This window comes from Corvus hawaiiensis, chromosome 4 (genome assembly GCF_020740725.1).
Source record: "Corvus hawaiiensis isolate bCorHaw1 chromosome 4, bCorHaw1.pri.cur, whole genome shotgun sequence".
Taxonomy (NCBI): Eukaryota; Metazoa; Chordata; class Aves; order Passeriformes; family Corvidae; genus Corvus; species Corvus hawaiiensis.
Genome location: NC_063216.1, coordinates 3,363,557 through 3,385,827, shown reverse-complemented (window position 1 = coordinate 3,385,827; position 22,271 = coordinate 3,363,557). Strand labels below are relative to the sequence as shown.

The 22,271-nt window shown below is 39.6% G+C and overlaps 1 protein-coding gene across 1 annotated transcript in view; it reads left to right on the top strand.

The window, feature by feature from the left end:
- The window catches only part of SLC15A5 (solute carrier family 15 member 5), a 30,322-nt gene extending 8,314 nt beyond the window's left edge, over positions 1-22,008 (top strand). Inside the window, exons 4-9 of the mRNA XM_048302085.1 lie at positions 79-299; positions 2,791-2,977; positions 7,089-7,277; positions 11,499-11,630; positions 19,662-19,770; positions 21,527-22,008. Coding sequence (XP_048158042.1) covers positions 79-299; positions 2,791-2,977; positions 7,089-7,277; positions 11,499-11,630; positions 19,662-19,770; positions 21,527-21,671 — 983 coding nt within the window. The 3' untranslated portion in view covers positions 21,672-22,008. The remainder of the gene's footprint in view (positions 1-78; positions 300-2,790; positions 2,978-7,088; positions 7,278-11,498; positions 11,631-19,661; positions 19,771-21,526) is intronic.
- The last annotated feature ends 263 nt before the right edge of the window (positions 22,009-22,271 follow it).

Below are 22,271 nucleotides of genomic sequence, written 5' to 3'. Positions count from 1 at the left end.
AAAGTGTTTTGTCTCGTCTTGTTTATTTTGGCAGCAGGCAAAAACATACCAATGTCTAATTTCTCTGATTGTTTGCAGACAGTTCCCTGCTGACGACTTTTGGGGTCATTTGTAGTGCCCTGAAAGCGTGCTGTGTGCGGTATCGCTACTTTAGCACAGGCGTGACCAACTGGCTGGACCATGCCAAGGAAAACCACGGTGGTCAGTACAGTGAGACTCAGGTGGAAGGCACAAAGTCACTTGCCAGACTCTTCCCATTGTTTACTTTCCAGATTCTGTACAGAACATGCATTATGCAGGTGGGTACACAGCTTTTAAACAAAGATCTCACAACAGACCGTGACGCGTTGTTTAATACCGTGTCTCTAGGTGTGCTTTTTTCTAACTGTGGCTTTGCCAGCTGAGCAACCTTGCAGAGTAGTTTTAATTGCCTAAGAATATACCTTGCTATAGCCTCTGGTCTCCTCAAATAATGAAAATTGACTTGGTCAAGACTCATTAAGAAGCTTGTGTGAGTGCTTGTTACTCCTTTCTTGGAACCTTTTTACTGGCTGAACCATCTTGTGTGAGAGTCCTGTGCTCCTCATACTGCTGTGCCAGTTATCAACACTGAGCCTTAGGCTTAGCATTCCTGAAAAATGTAATTTCCCAACTTCCTAAGTGTTCAATCACTTTTGGGGAGAGGTAGAAAATCTTTATTTGCTGTTTTGATTGCATGTTTCTCCTACTGTTTTGACAGGATTGTGTGGCTGTTGTACCTACAGTGGAAGTGGGTGGGTTTCCATTTGGGGAAAGCAGCAGTCCTTTCACAGCCCCTCTGTCAGGCTGTGTGGTTCTTTTCACTTGTGTGTGTGTGTGATATAAATGTAAATGTGTCAAGAAGCTCCTTAAGCTGACATGATTCCTTCAGATTCCTTTCTGCCTGGATGATCCTGGCTAAGCAGGAGTTGGAGGTAGCTTACCCTTTGGCAACTGGAATAACAAGTTTATGAGCTGGCTCGGAAATGCATTTTTAGTCATTGGTGTTAAAATGCTGCTTAAGGAAATTCTTACAAATATGTGGCATATACTGCTTCACTGACACTTCCTGTTGCCATCATTCTATGTTCCCATCCATCTGCCTCGTTCTTTCTCCTCTTCCCTCCCTGGTTCCTCCCCTCCCCTCAAAAGCACAAAAAAATCCCAAGCAAACAAACAAAAAAAAAAACCATTCCAAACCAACAAACACACATGCATGACCAAGGTTGTGCATTAGTGACCAGATGAAAATTAAACAGTTATTATCATTTATCAAGTTTATTATGAAGTATTTATCTAGAAAATATAGATGTCTTTCCACTGCTGAAAGAAATTAATCCTTTGGCAGAATTTCCAATAAGTTTGAGGCCCTTTTTCAAACTAAGAGATAGATCAGTATCTCTTTTGTAAAGATTAATAGTATTTTCTTCACATTAAATTTAAAGCTTTCAGTGCCTGTGATTCATGTTGATGATACTTTAATTCCTATTAAGTAGTCAATTCTTATTTGCAATAGGCATTGGAAAAAAGGAATCAACCAAATTTGACTGTTTTAACATACATAGCTTGGTTGCTATTTATTCTCCCTTTTACAATTTATATTTCCTTTTGGAGGTGGAATGTAGGTGAAAAATATTTTTGTTAAGAGCTAGCATTTGAATAGTTCTTGAGCACTGAGCAGACTCATGGTGGGTAGGGCTGACTATAACATTGGTGAGTAACCCTACATGAGCTCAGTTAATAACGATACATTAATTTCAGACAGCTATAAAGCAGCAATATCCTGCCTGAGGTTGAAATTACTGGTCATAACAAAGAGTGTGCAGGATGCTGCAGGAATCCAGAACTCAGTAAAAACAGAGTAAAGAATCCAGTTCTACATTGAGTTCTGTCATGACTGTACTCTGTGAATTGCTTGAGCTGGAGTTTCCCAGCCTGTAAAAGAGTGGATTATGGTTCCCTGCTGCACATGAAATTAGTTAATCAACCTTTCTCAAAACCCAGAAAAACAAACAAAAAAAACCCACTGAAAAATCTGTAAATCTGTTGGTAGAAGCCACCAGGATTTTGATTTTACACTTTTTAATAAACTCAACAGCTCTTCTGGGTAGCCTCACACAAGCAGGAGGAATTGTTTGCTTTTGTAGTGAGAGAGTCTTATAAATCTACTTAATTGTGTACCCTGTTGACTGCCATAGGGATGTTCCTCATCTGCTTCTTTTTGTCTTTGGTTTTCCATTCCCCCAAGTAAAAGGAAGTCCTCTATAGGTGCTCTGGCTGTGAGTTGCATGAAGCTGGTTCTAAGGCTGTACCCAAATCTTCCTTCCCTGTAGCTTGGAAAGTGCTCTTAAGAATGAGTCCTACCTTGAGCACACAATCATAAGTCCAAAATCACTCTGTGCCTTGCAATTCTGAAATAAAATCACTCTGCATTTTGCTATTTTAAGATTCTCTTCTGTTAAACACTGGGTGAAGTGACTGAAGTATGGGGTGGAACTTTGGCTGATGGCTCTAATCAGAGGTGATCAAATAAACTTATAGACTGTTGCTTAATCTGTAAAATATAGGAGAAAATGTTATAAAAGAGAAATGTTATGTTCTGGCAGAGAACAATATTGTCACTCTCTGAAAGGCTTTATTCATGAATGATCATTCCTTTTTTGCCAGCAGGTATTTGGTTTAATGTGACTCCTTCAGAAGGAAAAACTTGGAGAGATTTCCAAATATAGTGAAAATCTTATCCATGGATTGTGGTTTTGTCCTTCAATACAGATTCCTTCAGGATATTATCTCCAAACCATGAATTCCAACTTGCACTTCAGTGGATTTGTCTTGCCAGTTGCAGCAATGAATGTGATAAGCATCGTGCCACTACTGATTCTTGTTCCTATTTTGGAATGCATTAACTCATGGCTCTTTAGCTCCAAGGACAATGGACATTCTCCAACAATTTACATTGGTATGTATAAAATACATGTGTTTATACAGTTTTAATATGTCTTCTGTTTTTGAAAGAAATTTCAGTGTAATGGATGATCCTAGACAATTATATCTGACTATAAATGTTAAGATGGACTTGTTTTGGGATGATGCTCAGAAATAAATATGTATCAAAGGAATTATTGGAAAAAAACAGTCCTGAAAATACTTACTAGATAGTAAGGAAAAATGTAAAGGTTTTGTGTAGGACAGATTCCTCTGACCAATAAAAATTTTGAGGCACTAGGGATCATCCAAAGGAATTGGTATTGGGGAGAAGCAGTTTTAACTATTTATGCCTGAGAGTTATTTTGACTTGGTTATCTTCAATATATTTCTTTATCCATCGCCTTTTGGAAAGTTAATTTACAATCAAAGACTTTTTTAGAAAGTAAAAATTCCTTCAGTTAGTTGCTCTCTGATACTGGAGAAATGTGTTGCTCAAAATGAGGAGTCTGGATTCAGATAACTCAGTTATGAATAGAGGCTTTGTTTTGCTGTGATTTTTATGCTGTAAGTGTGTTGTGTTAGGACTGCAGCTCATAAGAGGGAAACGGTATTACCATTAGTACAGTTTCTTCCAGGCTCTGAAGTTGTGTCATAAATGAAATAAAAGTATCTAGGCTAATTCTCTATGTGCAATAGGAGTTTTTAGAATGGAGGAGCAAAAGAAAACATGCAGAAAACTGTGCAAAACAAATGGGTGTGTATCACTGGCTGCTGTTTACATTGAACAGGCTGAATATTTCACAGGTGGAAGGTTACTTGGAGAGGTTACAGCCTTCCTCCCCAGCACTAGAGTTTTCATTAGAATATCTAACATGAGATAATTGCTCAAGTGATTAGTATTCTCATTATTAAAATCCTCATTGTACATTCAGTCACAGCAAAAAGGGACCTCCAAAGGTGAAGTTGTTACCTCTTTCTCACAGGAGTGGTAAAAGGAAGTCTTCCCTGTTGTAGACTGACACTTGTTTCAGAGAAATTCATAGCCTAGAAGCAATGATAACTTTAATAAGAGTTGGGCTGCCTTCTCCTGACACTGATGTGGTTTCTTTTATTTATTTGTTTTTTCATTACCCCCAAACCTCTTGTGTTCTAGGATCTGGAGGGATCCTCTGCAACACTCTTCAGACATCAGCTACATGTAGTACCAGCAGAAAAGCATCTTCCATTCCATATTCACTTAAAACTATTCCCTTTCATAGATACTCTCATTAAACTTCCTACATTTTTTATCTTCCAGTCTGCATTGCAAACCTCAGATGAAAATATTTATAAACCGCTATTTTCTCAGTGTGCTGCTATTAATTCAGTGCCCCATGGCAGGCAGCACAGTGAGTACTGACACACACAGAGGTATTAATCTGACTAAATTAGCCTAATTAAGAGTGTTATTAAGTTTTATACAAACCAGAAGCATATAACACAGCAGGTTGCAATTAGCCTAGTTTTTAAAATAACATCTCCATTAAAACACAAAAAGCACATTCAGATAATCATTTTCCTTTAAACCATGGAAATTTCAAGTTAGTATTAATGTTCTATCCTGTTATGTTGAACAGCAGTAGAATATATGCAGTGGTTTATTCTTAATAGGTTCATTTATCAAAATAGCCTCCTGTTAGGGGTGATAAACTACCTGAGGCATAAAAATACCTGTGAGTACAGGCAATGGCTTTAGATATCCAAGTATATGACTGCACCTGCAAGTATGGTAGACCTCTAAGTGCCAATATTTTTGCCAACAGTTAATTAGGTTCTCAATTATTTTCAGCAACAAAATTGGAAGTATAAATAGGCAGTTGGTGTTAAGCCAGCCTATAACTATATTTTAATTCAACTCTTGTAAGAAGAAGAAATTTTAAATAGTTTTCTGGAAATTTTCAGTATGTTAAGAGTAACAGTTTTCAAGGATGAACCACGTAGACAATATTGAACTGAGATACCTGATTGCTCTGTATTAAGTGTCTACATAAAAACTGTAATCTGTTACTCTCTATAGCTGCTGGTTTATTCATAAATTAGATATGACCTAAAAAACATTAAAATCTTAACATGAATTTAGATTGTGTCCCAAATACGGTGAGTATCTGGAGTTATTTATGAAAAATGTGAGTATTTGATAGACTTAAAGCTTCTCCAGTTTTCCAGTTGTATATTTGTGGGGTTTTTGTTTGTTGAGGGTTTAGTTTGGAGTTTTTTTAATGTGTTTTTTTGCTGTGTGATTTGGTCAGTAATGTAGAAGATTCAGTAGAGAACTGAAATCGTGTGTCTGCTGAATAGTTGTCCATCAGCTACAGGAAAGAGGCTCTAGATGAAACACCTAAGGCATAGAAGTTCTTTCTGTAATATTCTTCATGCCTGATTATACTGGGATGTTGTCTTAGTCTTGGATTTACTCCATCCATGATTGATATGGAGAACAGCTCTCAGTACAGCACACAAAAGCAAGCCCTCAGTCTGATTTGAGGTGATTCGGAGGCTGATTGCCATTTCTCCCTGAGCACATTCTACTTTGAACAGGAAAGCTTTTGACTTCCATTACTCAGGATGCGAGATCAGGACTTAGGTCCAATACAACCTTAGTCTCTAGATAACATAAACAACCCTGTTGCACAATCACCCCTAAATGTTAACAAAACAGCCTGTTGTCCTATAAAACCAAAGCCTCAGACAGTTGTTCCGACACACTTGTTTTAAAGAGGACTGAAGGGAGAAGAGTAAAGGCAAAAACCAAAGCTCCAAGGGTCTTGGTTTCTTCCTCTGCCACATAAAATCTTGGGGGGAAAAAAGGAAAAAAAAAAGTAGAAATTTTTGGGCACTCATAGGTTACTTTTTCTGAAATGTCTTGGCTTTTAGTAAGGCAAATGCTTCAAGTATAGCACTGCTAGGAATACTGAACTGCTGGAGGTTCCTTTAGTACCAACATAATTTTTCACTAGGAGAACTCTTGCTTTGGATGACTACAAGAAGCTCCTTGAGGGCTTTATACCTGGTTTTGATAAGGTGCATTGGCTAGAAAACGCTGTTGAATTCCCTCCTGTCATCAATTTTCAAGCAATAATTCATCGATATTCTCATTAAGCACTAGAGGAGCCTAAACAGCTTCCAAGGTTCAGGTTAGGCAGTGGGGATAGGATATTTAAAGCTGTGAACACGGAGGAAAACTGAGCTAGAGGAAGGGTGTGAGAGCTTGGTGCCGAGAGAAGAAACACAGAGGCTGCAAAAACATAACAAGGCTAAGGCCACTTAGCTACGTGAGGTTTTACATCTCTTCTGTCCTGACAGTAAAAAAGACTAAGTGTGTATATGTTATAAATACGAAACAAAAGCTCTTGACTGTTGATGTTTAATTTAGTAAGTGCAACAATTACCATGAAGGCATTGTGAGAAAAACATAGTCCAAGCATTTGAGCCAACACTGTCGAAAGCAACCAAATTCTCCTCACATTATGGCTTAGAAATGCTGACAAATAAGAAATTTAGTCAAAATTAATGGGAGCTCAAACTGTGAGAAATATAGATAATTCATGTTCAGAGACTTACTTGGAAGCATTTCTTGCTTTGTTTTTCTTTTTTGAGAGGATACAACCATTTCATACTGTCAACACCAAAAAATATAAAATAATATATTTTAATAGTACCCTCTGTGTGATGGGTGAAGTGTGGGGTAGTTTTAATACATCTGAATTTTGGAAGAATTCCCTGCTGCCTGATAGTGTTGTTCCTACCCATTCTCTTGTAGTATCTGGAAGGATGTTTGCCTTTTCTTTCTTTTCTCCTTCCTTTTCTCCCTCAATCTTCAAGAATAGAAGTAAAAAGTTGTTCTTTTTGATTTCAGTCTTCAGAAAACTTCTTCCTCTCTTTTATTCTGCACTCTAAAATTGTCTCTGTGCTGAGCTGGTGTCCTTTTGCCATATATGTATATATGGCAAGCACTCTTTATCCATGTTTAGATGTTCAGAAAAAATGATTTGGGATGGGGCTAGGAAGCTTCTTTTGCATTTCTTAGGACTTTTCTTTACTCTAAACACATGATGGTACTGTAACCACAGCCTTGGTGGATGCTCTCTGTGCTGTTTACCCAGTTGTAGGTCACTTATCTGCTGCACTTTCCGTGATGGTTGCTGGCTTCTCTGAAATGCACCGAAAGCGCTTCCCTCAGGTGGAGCAGACGCTCTCTGAGGAGGTTCTCCTGGTCTCCTCCATGCCTTGCTTCCACTTAGCTCCTCAGTACATCCTGCTTGGAGTGGCTGAAGCCTTGGTAACTCCCTCCTGTAAGTAAAATCAAATTGGCTAAAGCAAGAGTGTCCTGATTCTCAGAGAATTATATCAGTTTCCTAAAAATAATTACCGACATCTGATATTTTATCCCTGGCTCTTTTCCACGGGCTTAATGAGCAGATCTGTGCTTTACCTGTTTCAGAGAAGCATAATTTGTCTCGCTGGCTGTAGCTCAGGATGAGCAGTGATGTTCCAGGTTAACTGGAAGGCAGCACGGTCCAGTCAGGCCCCTGGGGGGCACAACCCCCCGTTTGGTCTTGGAGCTGAACCTGCTGCAGGCAGGGGCTGGACTGGATGAGCTCCTGAAGTCCCTTCTGACCTGAGCTCCCCTGTGATGATTTTATTGAGATGGAACAAAAGCATGAGAGCTGAGCTGGGGTTATGCTCTGTGACCACCGTAAAGGCCACAGTCAGAGCAAGGTGAAGCAATTTAACACCTTTCATTTGTGGGCCCAGCTAATAGAATTGTTACGTGTTTTCCACTGGCACAGAGCATATGTGGGCAGGTAACAGTGACAGGTTAACCTAGAGAATGGTGTAGGCAGCTGCCAGATTTTTGTTACTGCTCCAATCAGGAGTCATGAGAACATGCCTCCACAGATCATCATGTCCTAGCTTGTGACATGGAGCCAGAGATAAACACCCCTGTTTTTCAGAGCACAGGCAGAGCTCAGCTTGTGCCTGCCATCCATGCACTATGTATATCCACATATACTCTTGACTGTGAGTGTGAACATTTTCTGCTTTCCATAATTTACTTTTCTGTGTCTACACTGACATTTTTGAGGCTTATTTTCTTCTGAGGAGCATGCAGAGTGCTTACCAGTGTTTTTACCTTGCAGAGCTTTAAAAAAAAAGTTAGTATTATAAAAATAAGCAACATTCACTTAGAGACACAGGTAAAGTACTTGATGGGCTGATCTCTGCAGGCATTTAATTCTATGGGTTGAGTCTCTTGTTCTAGTACAACCCCAATAATGTTCAGGTTTTTATTTAAGAGTAGGAAATAACTTCAGTATCTCAGCTTCATTCTTATACTCAGACTACTGAGAGCTGTGGGTCACAGTCTGTCACTAAAAAGGTAATTTTCCCTAGTTTTAAATACTTAGCACTTTCATAATGCCTCTTCATCTGATAGCTCTCAAGTACTTAACTGAGACAGGTTTCTAGGCAGGTAATTTGGTTTCTAGGTTACAGGCTAAGTGTAACTGAAAACTGTGACCTTCTCTGTTTAGCTTAACAAAAAAGAGGTTAGGAGGTGACTTGCTTACAGTCTTCTCATGCAAAAGCATGAGAAGAATATTGCTGGTAGAATAAGGCTTTTTAATCTAGCACACTGGGACACAACTGGAGTCCAATGACTGGAAGATTACATTAGCCTTTAGAAAAGAGATAAAACTCCATCTTCGTGGTTTTCGTCCCTTTTTTTTTTTTTTTTTTTAAGATCTTTTTAAAGGATTGTGGTTAGAATTTCTTAGGAAGAAAAGCTGTCCTTCCCCATTTAAGTAGAGATTAAGCATCGTGCTTAGAGCTGCAGTAAGAGGTGTGACTTAAAGCCCCAGCTAAATGGGACTAAGTCTGAACATGAGACTTGCATGTAAAAAGCTGAAGGGAGGTGCCTGAAACAGCATATTGCTTAGCTGATGGGGAAGAAGGCTTCTGTTCCCTTGCCCACAAATTGTTGTCTGGCCCTGTTTGTCATGGAGTGTCTCAGCTGGGCAGGCAGGGCAAGCACGCTCTCTACCTTCTGTGACCTCCAGCTGCTGCTGGACAAAGAGCCTGGTTTTCCCCCAGGTCTTGCACTGTATCAGGCAGCCCGGTGCAGGTGGCTGAGGTCCACTGAATCATCTCCAGCAGTACCAAGCCTCTGCATTCAGGCTGCTGATCTGAGCTCTAGCTTTCTACGTCAATTTGAACGGAATTGCTGTTCAGGAGCTGTTCAGTGGATCTCCGTGGATGTTAATGACAGCCTAGATACTTACAGAGCTGTTTCACCTTTCCTGATGCTTTACTGCCTTTCTTATGCAGAAGGTCAAATTCAATTATCATAATAATTTACTGGACCTGAAAGTACATGATCCAAGCTGAACAGGGAAATGCTCACTCTTAAGCAAAGGGAAGAAAGAAGATTCCTCATTTCTGAAGAGCTTGGTTAGAGAAGTTAGATTTGGCGCATTGAACTCTCTGTCTTCATTAAGACCTCTTATTGGGATTGTTCAGCCTGGAAAAGACAAGGCTTCAAGGTGACCTAATTGTGTCATTTCAGTACTTTGACAAGAGCCTACAAGAAAGACGGAGAGAGATTATTTACAAGGGCATGTAGTGACAGGACAAAGGGGAATGGCTTCAAACTGAGAGTAGGTTTAGATTAGTTATCAGGAGGAAAATTCTTTACTGTGAGTGGTGAGGCACCGGCACAGGTTACCCAGAGAAGCTGTGACTCTCCCATCCCTGGCAGTGTTCAAGGCCAGGTTGGGCTCTGAGTAACCTTGTTTTGCGGGAGGTGTCCTTGCCCACAGCAGTGGGATTGGAACTGGGTGATCTTTAAAGTCCCTTCCAACCCAAGCTATTCTATTATTTGCTCCCTGATACTTAGAACTGTGTTTATACAATATATTTCATTATCTTATTGATAGGTGATTTGAACAATCACCTGCTTCAAGTGGTGTGAGCATCTCTTAGAAGTATATCTGCCTTCAATATTCCTCTACCACTAAGGAAGTCTTAAAAATAAAATAAAACAATTGTATTGCTCTCCTCCACAGTGCTACAAAGTTCTCACGAGCCTTTGACAGGCTGAATTTGTAGCCCTAGCTTGGTTTAAACCAGGAAACTACAGCTCTGTTAGTTAGAGGATATATTGGGGATGGCTTCAGCCACCGATGAAATGCAGTAGCTTCCAGGGGGAAATGCAGCAGCTGTTTAATAGTTCCCAGCAGCACCGTGGGGAAAGGGAGGATTGGAGTAGGCTATTGAAACAGCAGGGGCAATTTAGGTAAGTAGGATGCAATTACCCAGGCTGAATTTGACCAAGATGCATGTTTTGCACCCCTGCTTTTAGAAAGGAGGAACAACCAGAAACTTTAAAGTCTGTTAATGGCTCAGATTTGCTGTGCAGTGCTTCAGACTTGCTACAGATGGTGTCCCAGGCTCACCTGCTTTCTCTTGACCTCAGGGTTCTATTGTGAATGAGGAAGAAAACACTGTCTGTGGTATTTTTTCTTTCATGTGTTTTCGAAGCTCTCATTTGGACATCCGAATTAAAAATGGTGAAAGGTGGTGATTGCAAAGTTTCATTTGTATTCAGAGGTGCTTCAGGCAACTCAGTGTCCAAATAGGATCCTCTGCTGGCAAGTTTTTCAAGCTGGAGGGCATTCTAATTCAACTAATAAAGCAGGTGGGGAGGCTCTGGTTTTGGGAGAAAAAGTGTGGATGAGAACTCAAGGAGTGAAATTAGGAAACAAAAGTTTTTGATGATCAGTGAAAATTGCACAAAAAGAACAGCTACCATAAAGTCTTGCTGTTTCAGCCAAATTACAGCTGGTGGGATAATTTATAGTCATCCATGCTACAACAGCATGCTACAGCTTCCCCTCACCACCAAAGCTGTTGCTGCTTCTGGTTTAGGCTTCTGGCAAGAAAGTGAAGAATGATGTCTTAAAAATGAGCCAGTGAGCCTGGGGGTTGCACTCTGGGGACGAGAAGCATTGTCCAGCCTTAAGGTAAAGCAAGCTAACTGTCCAAATTAAGGCAGAGCTCTAGATTTTGGAGGTATTTGCTTCCAAACAATGGCTGTGCTGCACTGGCTCTGGGATAGAAGGTCCTGCTGTTCTGCAGTTAAATATCACATCCACTGTCTTCATGCTTACTGACCATGGTGGTGTTTCTCTGCTCTTGCTTATGCCTGAGGCTTTAAAAGGTGCAAGCAACTGTCTGGGGGAAAGATCTTGGTGTACTTGTGGAACGTGGATAGTTGGATGGGGGTGGTTTATTACAGATATTCATTTAAGCAGGTTATAGGGTGCATACTAACACATCTGATTGCTCTTCTGCAGCAAGTACATTCTCTGTATAAAATATGGAAATTCACTAATAGAGATGCTTTGATGATTTTTTTTGTTTGTTTGTTTTTTGTTATCGATGTTCTACCAACACTTAGCTTCCTTTTTTTTTTTCCTTTTTTAACTTGTAACTGTATCTGCTTCCTTTCTAAGGTTCCTTACTTTCATTCTGGCTTGTGCCTGAAAGAATGAGAGGGATTTCCATGCATTTTTTAGCTCTCTTTAATGGAGCTGGCTGCTTTATGGGAGCTTTCTTTGTTCAGACAGCCCACACAGGCACTCAAGGTAAGAGTATGCTCATGACGGGTGTTCCTGAGCAGTTTTCTAATATTATTGATTTGGAGAATCAGGCAGCAGAATTAAAAGGGATGCCAAAGTTTTATTGATTTGCTCTCACAATTAAGATGGAATTAAGATAGGAAATAGCCTTCCAGCTGTATTCATCCAATTTTAATGAGTCATCTTAGTTTTGATAGTCGGAGTAATTAGAGGATGGCATCTTGCAGGAAGTCCTCCTGTCCAATCTCTCTACTTCCGTTCTGGAAGACTGAAAATAAATTGGCTAGGAAGCACCTTTTTATGTTCATGAAGAAGTACATTCATGATATTAACACTTACATGGAAGCCTCTGGCCTCCAGAGGAAGATTGGTGCTTTAAAGAATGGAGAATACTCCCTTCTGTCTGTCCCACTGGGCTGTAGGGAAAATGAGGTTGGGTTGAGGGTTTCAAACTTGTCTGGGGAGCTCATTTTCCTGGATCAGTTCTCTCCTGCCTTCTTTACACCTCTGCCTTTGCCCAGCTGTTGGAAGATCCAGATTCTGTGACAATACAGTCCTACTGAGGGCTTGCCCTTTTGCAGATGCATACTGCAATTCCCGGAAAACTTCCTGTTTCCAAAGGAGTTATTTCAGATTCACTTCAGCCTTCTGTTGAGGTGTATTTAGTGTAAGCCCTGAACTGGAGTTTTTCCTGGGTTATTGACTTTCAAGAAAAGCCAGGAATTTCTTAAAGTCATTTTTCCTTTGCTGATGAATCTTTGTTCAATACAGAACAGATTCGTTTCACAAGTAAATTTAACAAGTGAAGCACTTGAGTTCTTGAACTGAGGGACAAGAGTCTCCCTTTGTTCATAAATTTGAAATAGTCCCACGTGCTGAAGGAATATTTCTTAATGTGCTATCAATAAGTTCTGGTGGAACTGTTACAGAGAACTGTTCTTTAAAGACCACAACTGCTGGCCCTAATGCATGACACCATTGCAATTGCCACGGCTGCAGGATTTTGTGACTGTTTAGGGTTAAGTTTTGGGTCCTTTTCTTTCCTGTGTAAAGAATCATGTAATTTAAAAACAAGCGAAAGTGGGTGTTTTGAAAGTGTGACAAGAAATTTTTATTCCTACTTGCAAGATCTGAACAAACAAATGATGCTTTGACATGCAGTACTGTTTTTCAGTTAAAAATTCAATTAAAATTTTATCACGAGGTACAAAAACATCACCTGGAGATGGGTAAAAACCAGGAATGTTTACACAAATGAATCGGGCAAAGAACTATTAAGCACCAAGGCATTCAGTGTGGAGAAGTGATCTCCTCAAATATCCCCCAGTGGAAAAGGCTGTTTTTCATTACTGTGAGTTCAGTGCAATATGGGTTCAATGAAACAAACAGTTTAAGACAGACTGTGTTGCTGACTTTTTTTCTTTCCTCCCAAAATATGAAAACTATTAATTTTTATGAGATTGCAATGTTTAGTAAAATTGACATATTTTACTGCAATTTGACTTTTGAAATAATTAAATTATAAAATAATTAATTATAAAATAATTAAGCATAATGTCAGCACCAAAATATTTTGTCTATGTTGTGTCACTATTATGTAATTAATTTCTTTACAGAGTATTTCTATACAAAGTGATAGAGGAAACCAGTTTTTGCATTTGGTTTGCAATTCAGTAGATTTTTGTCTGGTTTTCTATCAAGGTGATTAATTATTTTTCTGTGAGTCTGTATGAAATCATTTAATTGATTCAAAAAAGCAAACGTTCTTTTCTTGCCAGAAATACTGTTTTAACAGAGATTACAAATTCTTCTTCTGGCTGAGACCAAGAAGGCTGAACTCTCTAAATTCTCCACAGGCTGCAGTTGTAACATTCTAACCCCTTTTGCTCAAGATTTTTGAGCAAACTGAAAAATTTCCTGGCTAAAATATTCTTCACTCTTAGAAAGTTGGGTGGCAAACTTCTTAACTTAGCTTTTTTTTTTTTCTCCCCCAAAGCTATAACTTGTCTTTGTTTAATGTTGTCAGACCGGCTGTTCCTGTAGGTGGAATTAACTGCACCATTATCCTGAGCAAAAGTCACTGTGAAATTTCCAAGGGAATCAGTGAAAGTCTGTATTCAGATTCAGGTGCTGTAACGGGAATGACTACTGCCAAGGAGGAAAAGTCCTCTGCAAAACTTGAAAAGCTTCAGGGAGAGTAAAGTGAAAAATGCTCAGTGATTGCTCTGTTGCTCTAGTTAGAAGAGTGTTAGAGATTACTTGCCCTGTTAATATGTAAACAACAGATTACTGGGCTCTCACTTTTTATTTTTAAAAATAATTGGGATCTCGCTGGATGTCTCTTTCCCAGTGTTCCTTGCTTGAATAAGATTAATTATTCCAAGTTACCACAATTCATTCAATTCACAGCTTGCAAATGATGGTGATATTCCTGTAAGTTCATTTGTGTTATAACACTCCTCTGCTCGTGCCAGGCTCTTGTCCTGCTGACTCCTAAATCAAAGTAGATTTGGGATCAGACTTTTGTAGGTGGGCATAGACTATAGCAAAACAAAAAGCTCATTTTAGGCTCAGTTTTGGTTTTCTCCTAGTTCGGTAAGAAACATTATACACACTAATTTTTTGTTCCATCTGTATTTTTCCAATTGTGCTTCTTACAGTGGACTTTGGTGCTCATGGCAATCAACAAAATAATATTTTTTTTTAATTTATTAACCCCTAGTGGTTGCCTAATGATCCCTCTAGAGATGACACTGCTGTAGGGAAGGAATTTGTGACCTCTCTTAGGTCAAATTACAGTCCAATGACACAAATTAAGCTTTATTATTGGTCACATTTGGTATTTTTTTCAGATCTGTTTAAAGAGCTTGTAAGTATTTGGTATCTGAACAATTTATGGAGCCGGAAGTAAAGCAAACCAGCCAGAACCCTTTTTTGTTTTTCTTCCTAAAAATAAGCTCAGCTAATTTGCTAATTTATTTATATTGGAAGAGCAAGTTCTTTCTCTTTAGCTGAAAGAGAGGATAGTGTTCACGAAATGGTTCTGTAAGCTTTAACAAGGCTTGGTAAGTGACTCTTAATACAAGCTATGAATGCTTTTGTCTTGTCCCATGGTTCCTGTATCACTAAAACCTGAGCCAAGACTATTTCTGGTTCTCCCATCTCTAAGCAATTGAGACCATGTTTTCTATGTTCCTGCAGCGAAGTAGATCCTCCAGTGTGTATTTTGAAGTGTTGGAGCACAGAGGGTGTTGACAAAATTTAAACATTTTTATATCCTATTTTATGTCACTAGTTTAGAATTTTATTTGGGTTTTTATTGGCAAAGTTGATCAGATATCAGTCACAGTCAAAGCTGCATTAATCATTTTTAACGCATCTATGGAGGATGGTGTGAATATGATAAAATAAGACTTTTTTTAAAAATCTGACGAGTGCAAACAGATGATGGGTGACAGTGATATTTTCAGTACAAGCTGGGAAACTGCTTTCTTTTGGATCTCTTACCTCTCCTAACATTTTAACGGAAGAAGATGCAAGACAAAACCTGTCCTCCTATGCCAATCATTTCAGAATATATTTCTCTAAAAATATTAATATAAATATGTAAGAAAGAAAAAAAAATTAAAAAAGGTCAGAGGAAGGAAACTGCCCCAGACACAGATTTCCTGCTTGCAGTTAGAGGATCATTGGTGGTTTTTTTGTGGTTTGGGTTTGTTGGGCTTTTTGGGTTGGGTTTTGTTGGGGTTTTTTTTGTTGTTTTTTTCACTTTAGTCTTGTGTGATTCTAAATACCAAAGATGATAAAGCTAAAGGATATTTCTTGCAGTCCAGATGGTGGTGTCCACTGGTGCCTACTTAGCTAATAGGGATTAGAGGCAGAGTGAGACTTTAATTTGGATATGATTAAACACTAAATATATGCCCACTAAGTTGATGAAATGAAGGAAGGCAATACAAGCCTTTTCTAAAACATGAATTAAATGTTTTCTATAGTCATAGCATGGGTTTCAGGATAGCTGCAAAAATACAGGAATGGCACGGGGTAAAGTAACTTCTGTCATATGACTGACTTGTTTTTTCTTCAAGGTTTTCCTCATAATAAAATAGGATAGAGTTATTCAGCGAAAAATCCTGGATGCCTCCCTGTGCAACTTTCCCTTGAGCTCTCTGAGGGTGCCACCACAGTAGCAGATATCTTGTGTGCACTAATATTTGTCAAAGACTGGCTTACAGCCCTTTTCAGGTTTTCTTTGATGGCTGCTGCTGTCAGCAGCTCCTTGCTGTCAGTCATCCACCAGAAACAGCCCAGGAAAGTTTTTGTCCATGTCCTAATCTCTGCTTCACCACCACCTCCGTCTGTTTTAGTAGGATCAGTTGTTTCCTCTTGGTATTGTATAATATTCATTCTTCTTGAACTAACGGAGTAATTTTGATGCAAAATTGATAGGACTCCAAAACGTCAGTGGAATTTTACCAGGAGCTTTATTTCCGTGATTGTAGAGCAGACTTGAGGAACTGATTCTGCCTAGACTTCATTTTCCAACTTGTTCTAAATTTGCCGTAAAATACATAACCAATTCACCTCTAACCAGTAGAAAAATCTGTTTAAAATAATACACCTAAAGGAAATTTCTGTTTCTTTGTGGTGATTCATGCTATGAAGTATTTCTATTGTTGGTATAAAAATGGAAATCAGGAGCTCGTTGTGGAAAGTTAATTCCCAGTGAGCAATTATCTGTGTGACAAACCAACCTTGTAATTGCCACTTCTGTTGGCAATCTCCATAGAAAAGTAAAGGATGCACAGAGCCCAAAGGCAGTCTCTTTTGGGGGAAAGTGAATTGTTGCATATTGCATGCTGAGTCGAGGATGGGAAGGTGCTGGACTCTTCAAACACAGCAGTGCCCAGGGTTGGAAACTCCAGCAAAACCAAACAGACTGGCCCAGGGGGTCCCTGATGTTCATGGCTGAGAGTAAGATCCTCTAAGTATGAACCCCAAAGGCAGTCAGTGGAGGGTGCTGGAGTCTGCAGACAGCTTGTGGGAGGTGTTAGTAGGGTCGGGGTGAAAGCATCTGAAGGGAGTTTTGGTGCCTGAAACACGTGGGTGATGTTTTAGCACAGATGACTCTTCTCTCAAGGCTTCCTGCAAGCAGAGGAGAGGATTCTCTGTGAAGTGAGTATAAGTAGAAGTAAATGTAGTCCAGGTTTATCCCCTCTTTCATGGGAAAAAAAAAATAAAAAGGAAAATTAATGAAAGAAAAAAGAGTGAGAAGTAATTTTTTTTTGGCTGAAAGTAGGAAATGGTTATATTAATTTTTGCTGCATCCATTGATATATTAGAATGTGTATTGGAAGGATTATAGTCTGGATAGCCTTAGGGCTGCTGCCATCCTTGTTCCTCTGTAGAGGAAGGCCTACCCCTAACAAACCCTGTTGTCCCTCTCTGAAAGGAAAAGGAAGCCTTGATCTTACCTCTTGGTTTGGACAGAGCAGGAAACTAGAGGGAAAAGTGTGCTCTATGGCAGCTGGAGCCTTGCCATATCCTATCTGATTTTTGTCCCTGCCTTGCTGTTGTTCATCTAGATTTACCAGAGGCTCTCTGGCATTGTCCTGGCCTCCCTGTTTAAACAATGGCAATTCCTGAAAGAAGCAGGGAGGAGGCAGAGCAAGGATCTTTGACCCAGGCCGTGGAGGAGACCCATGGTGTAGCGGGAGTAGAATCCAGATCTCCTGCTTGCTGGGCTGCCCTCCTACCCTCATAGAACCAACAAGCCCAGTTCCAGTGCTTTTATCTGGTGCCTTTATCAGTGATAAGACAGAGGATGGTGCAAATGGACCTTTGAAGCTCAGAAGCAGCAAAATGGTTTTTATTAATTTTTTTAAGTATATGTTTTCTGTTCAGGTTCCACTGTTGATGCCATTCCATTAGGAAGCTCCTGCTGCTCCTGTAGTTAGCCCAGCCAAGGTGAATAACCCAGCAGATAATGTGAGCTCTGCTTTGGCAAGCTGCAGTGCAGACCCCCGTGCATGTTTTCTCTTTCATCACGTCCACATGCTCTCTCTCTGCCTTGTATTGGGCCCTGGGGGATGCAAAATGAAAAACTACTTGATTGTGAATTATGACAGTAAAAGTTTATAAGCTACTAAAATGAAGTTACAGCACCTAGGAGCTCAGTCACTTACAGTGTAAGATGATAGATTTTTAAAACTGGCTCTGAGATAACACTACAAAAGGAAGGGAGCAGGCAGAGGTGTGGTGGTTCTTCTCTGTGACAAGCACAAAGGTAACAGGGCATGGAGACAACTGTGGAGGAGTTTGGGAAAACTGCTGCACTGACAGCAGTCGTTCTCTGTTAATCCCAGGAGAGCTAAAGGCAACAGCTCTGAAAAGAAATGTGTTTACAACTCTGAAATGTGGAGGGAAGAGTAAAATGTAAATACGTGAATGTGTGTTTGGCAGGGTGTAATCTTTTGGTGTCTCTTCTGCGCTGTGGAACTGCTCTTTGTCTCTAATCAGAAAAATATTAATAATCTGAGGATAGCATTCAGTGGGTAAAAGTGGCATTAGTGGCCAAAAGATCTGTTAAGACCATCAGGTTTTTACAATACTGCTGGGGTAAGAAGGCTGGTTTTCCTTCTTCCCCCATCCAAGGGGTGAATAGCGACACTAGATGGGCAGGATGTGACACCAGACTTTCATGCAGCAGAGAAAGGTGACTTTGGGCACATTGATGCTGGTGTAGTTCAGATCCAGAGGTGTGCTTTTAATCTAAATATCTTGATAATCTCCAATTTACATCACAGAATGATCTTGGAGCATGAAAACAACTGAATTCCTTTTAGATGGAACTAAGCAAAAAAAAAAAGCTCATGTCTAATATGTTCCAGCTGTTAGTGGGAACTGCTCTGATGTGAACCCTCCTGAGCTGTGGAGAGTGTGGTCATCACATTCTCTGCACCAGCTGTTTCACACCCTGCGTTTGTTCATTAATTGCTAATGAAAACAGTCTATCTGCCTTCTTCAAAGGCAATAAATATCCTGTATTCCCAAATCATGTAAACAGCCATTACAGCACTGTAGAGGTCTCTGATATTCTGTAACTTCAGTTTCTACTGTAACTTTTTTTTTCACCTCGGTTTGATGGTTTTGCTGTAGTTGATTATGGCACTTCAGGTACTGATTGTCTTCAATTGCAGACTGACGGGGCTGGCTTTGTTTTTAACCATTTTGATTTCTATAGTTATTTGCCACCTGAGCTTGTTTGCAGACTGGTTCCAGTGAGCAACACTGAAACCATTACAGCACAAACTGGAGTGCACAGGAATAGACAGGCAGGGAAGCTTCTCAATGTGCATATAGGTGGTACTGTCCTCTGCTGAATGGAGTGCCCAAATGTCCCAGACACTATTGCCAAAAACCCTGGTTGAAAAAGCTCTGATTTGTGTAAATAAACACTGAATGAAGGAAAAGGACACCTTACAGACTCATGGCTAAAGGCAGCTATAAAGAAAGGTAAAGTAAATTGTCAGGTAGTATCTTGGTAATGGAGTGAGTGTTTTTAATGTTTTGAGTTTTAATTTTTTTTCTTAATTTTTATTAAGAAGAGGCTATTGAAAGAATGAGAGATACAAGTAAGGATTTCTACAGACCACCTTAATTCTAGCCCTTCCTAAAATGTTCACAGTTGACTTTCATTTAGCTGTGTTCACAAAACAATACAGACAGAAAGTGGTCCAGTCATTACAGCAGTAGCTGTGCAGGATTAGGTTTTCCAGTACACTTCAGATTTATTAGGGAAGTTCTTTAGTTTCTTTAGATCTCTACTGCCTGTCTGCAAAGCAAGAGCAGAAGTACATGGAGCTCAAAAATCCCCAATGGATGCTGTGAGAATGAAATCTGTACCAATAGCTATGGGAGGGTCAGAGCACCTGTGGGGAATTGTGTCTCACAATAAGTTATCTTCGTATCTTCCATGTGAGCCACATCTCATGCTGCAAGGCAAACTAATTCTGCTTCAAATATCTGCTTTACCAGGCAACTGGTTTCCACACTTGCTGCATGAAGGTAAATTGGAGAGATTCTTCTTCTTCTTGGCTTCCTTAATGATGGTGAACACCCTGGGGTTCTGGACCATTGCACACAGGTACGTGTGAGAAAATGGAAGCTTGATGTTTTGTCTGTAGGTGCAGGAAGAAGTTCTTGTAAATTCTGTGAACTAGTGTGTAATAAAGAGTTGGTAGTGATAGATCATATGTGGAGAGAGGTTTCACAGGAAAAACGTGGAGAGGTTTAAAAAAAAAAAAAAGACTGATGTAATTAGCCTTAAATATTTAAGGAGTCTCATTATTATAAAAAGCCTCAAAGAAAGGAAAGCATCATATTCTTTACAGAAGGGTGTGAATATGTTGGCACGGAGTTTCGAGGGGAGCCTAAAGCTATACTGGCCATGGAACTGAGCTCCACTGCCCTTGGTTTTGTACCAATTTATAGAAAGCATTGCTGTCTCTCAATGAGCTCACATCCTGAGTGTAGGATAGCAGGCAGGGGGTGGTGAGAAAGCAGCACATCGCTGCAGGTTAATGCTGCATGCAGCAGTTTCAACACAACACCCCCCAGATATCTTCTGACACTGGGCATGGGATGGAAGCAACTTCCAGCCAGAGACAACAGGATTTCTCAGCCCTCTCACAGGAAGCAGCTTTATGCCTCCTATAGAGCCTAGGTTTAATCCCTGTGTATTGCCTTCGAAATGCAAGGAACTCACAACTCTGGAGCATTTAATCCCCCTTAACTTTCTATTGTCAGCGTTAAAGTAACCCTTCAAGGCAAGAAGAGGGAGGGAAAGCAGCCTGTGCCACCACTGGTGGGAGGGGTCACGTGCAAGTGGCTCTTAGGCTTTGGGAGGCAGTTCTATGTGAATCCTGCAGGAACCTTGATGAAGCAAGGATATGATGATGAGAGCAATAGAAAACTTCCAAGGCCAGTGCACTTCTGGAACTCTTGACAAAAATATTGCTTTTTCTACTGCTCAGAGCACCAGCTTTGCAGCACCAAAGTTTACCGTAGCATCTTGTGGATTATTCCAATGTGATTTCCTTATTTTAAATGTGGGCTGGGTCACAACTAAAAAACGTTTAAGCAACTAAAACATTTCTCCTGCATGTACTTTGTATTCTCCTTATGAAATGGGATTTTATTCTTCTGTAAATTGAAATTTTCATTTGTGACATTTACTGCTGAAAACGAAAAGGTTTTGGTTGTCAAAAAATTAACATAAAATTGGTTTACACTGAAAAAAAAATTTCCACCACATCTTAACATGTTTTTATGAGGAAATATGTTGACCTCCAATCTTCCTAAAAATAGAAAAACAAACGTTTTAAAAAATTTATTTCAAATCAACATTTCTCTTCAGAATCTCATGGTACCTCATTTTTCAATAAGACAACCAAAACATAAAAGAAATATGGTTTTTGAAGTCAAACGTAATTGTTTCATTTTTTGGTGAATAAAAACCCACAGGGGAGAAAAAAGTGAGGACTATTGAGATAAACACTGATTTAGACATGGGGGGGAAATCAGATTTTAAAACTCTGAATTAGGAAAGATACACTAAAATTTCTTGGGGGGTGGGGGGGGAAGCATGTTCATTATTAATTTTTTTTAAAAAGACACAGAACAGGTATTGATAACATCTGCACCCACTTTGGTACTTCTCATCATGAAGTTCTGAAAGGCTCTAGGAAAATGCATGTCATTGTCCTATTTTTTGGCTGCCTTGAAGTCCAGGATTCGGAAGGCACTGTAACTTACAAAGTATTGTCTAATAAACAATGGGTGAAGCTAAAACCTTAAAGGGTGATTATTTTGTTATTTTCCTTCTGTATCATCTCCCCCAGATACAACAATCTGCATCAGGATTGCACCAATGAATTCAGAGGATGTCTTCCTGGAGAAAAACTTTTGAAGTATGAAAAAGCCATCAAGCATTATAATGCTGTCCTGGAAAGTTCTCCCATTCTGTCTCCTATGGAGAAAACCTGATAAAATGTCACCCTTGTTTGACTAAATTTTGATTGTGTTATCCACCAGCTCTCTAATGATGAATTACCCAGCGTACTTAAGTGGAACTATGTCCTGGTATTTATGAATTATCTGATGAATAATAATGTCATTATAAGTTAACAAAATAGCATTCTTCATAGGGTTTGGCCTCAAAGGAGGCTGCACTGTCATAATTCACATCAAGGCCAGTGAGACCTCACTGCCTGTCATGGCTGATGGAGAGAGGCTTTTAATCTTTATATGGAAACAGGCATGCACATCTATTTGTACTAAGGAATGGTTAAAAATTAATAAATGTGCAGGTATGTTTAGCAAATGTCTTTGTGACAGTATCATTTACAAATAATTTTGGAATCTGCTGTTGGCTGGTTGATATTTGCAATGGTGGGAGTCTTGTGTGCTGTTCTGGGCTCTTGCTGATCTACTCCCCAGCCTTTAGCAAGGTGCTCCTTTAGTTTCCCTGTCAGTGGAATGGACGCAGGCATATCAACCTTCTTTGCAAATTGCTTTGAGATCTACCAAAAATACCCTAGAAACAAGATACCAGTCATCAGTGCATAAAGTGTGTCTTGAAATGCT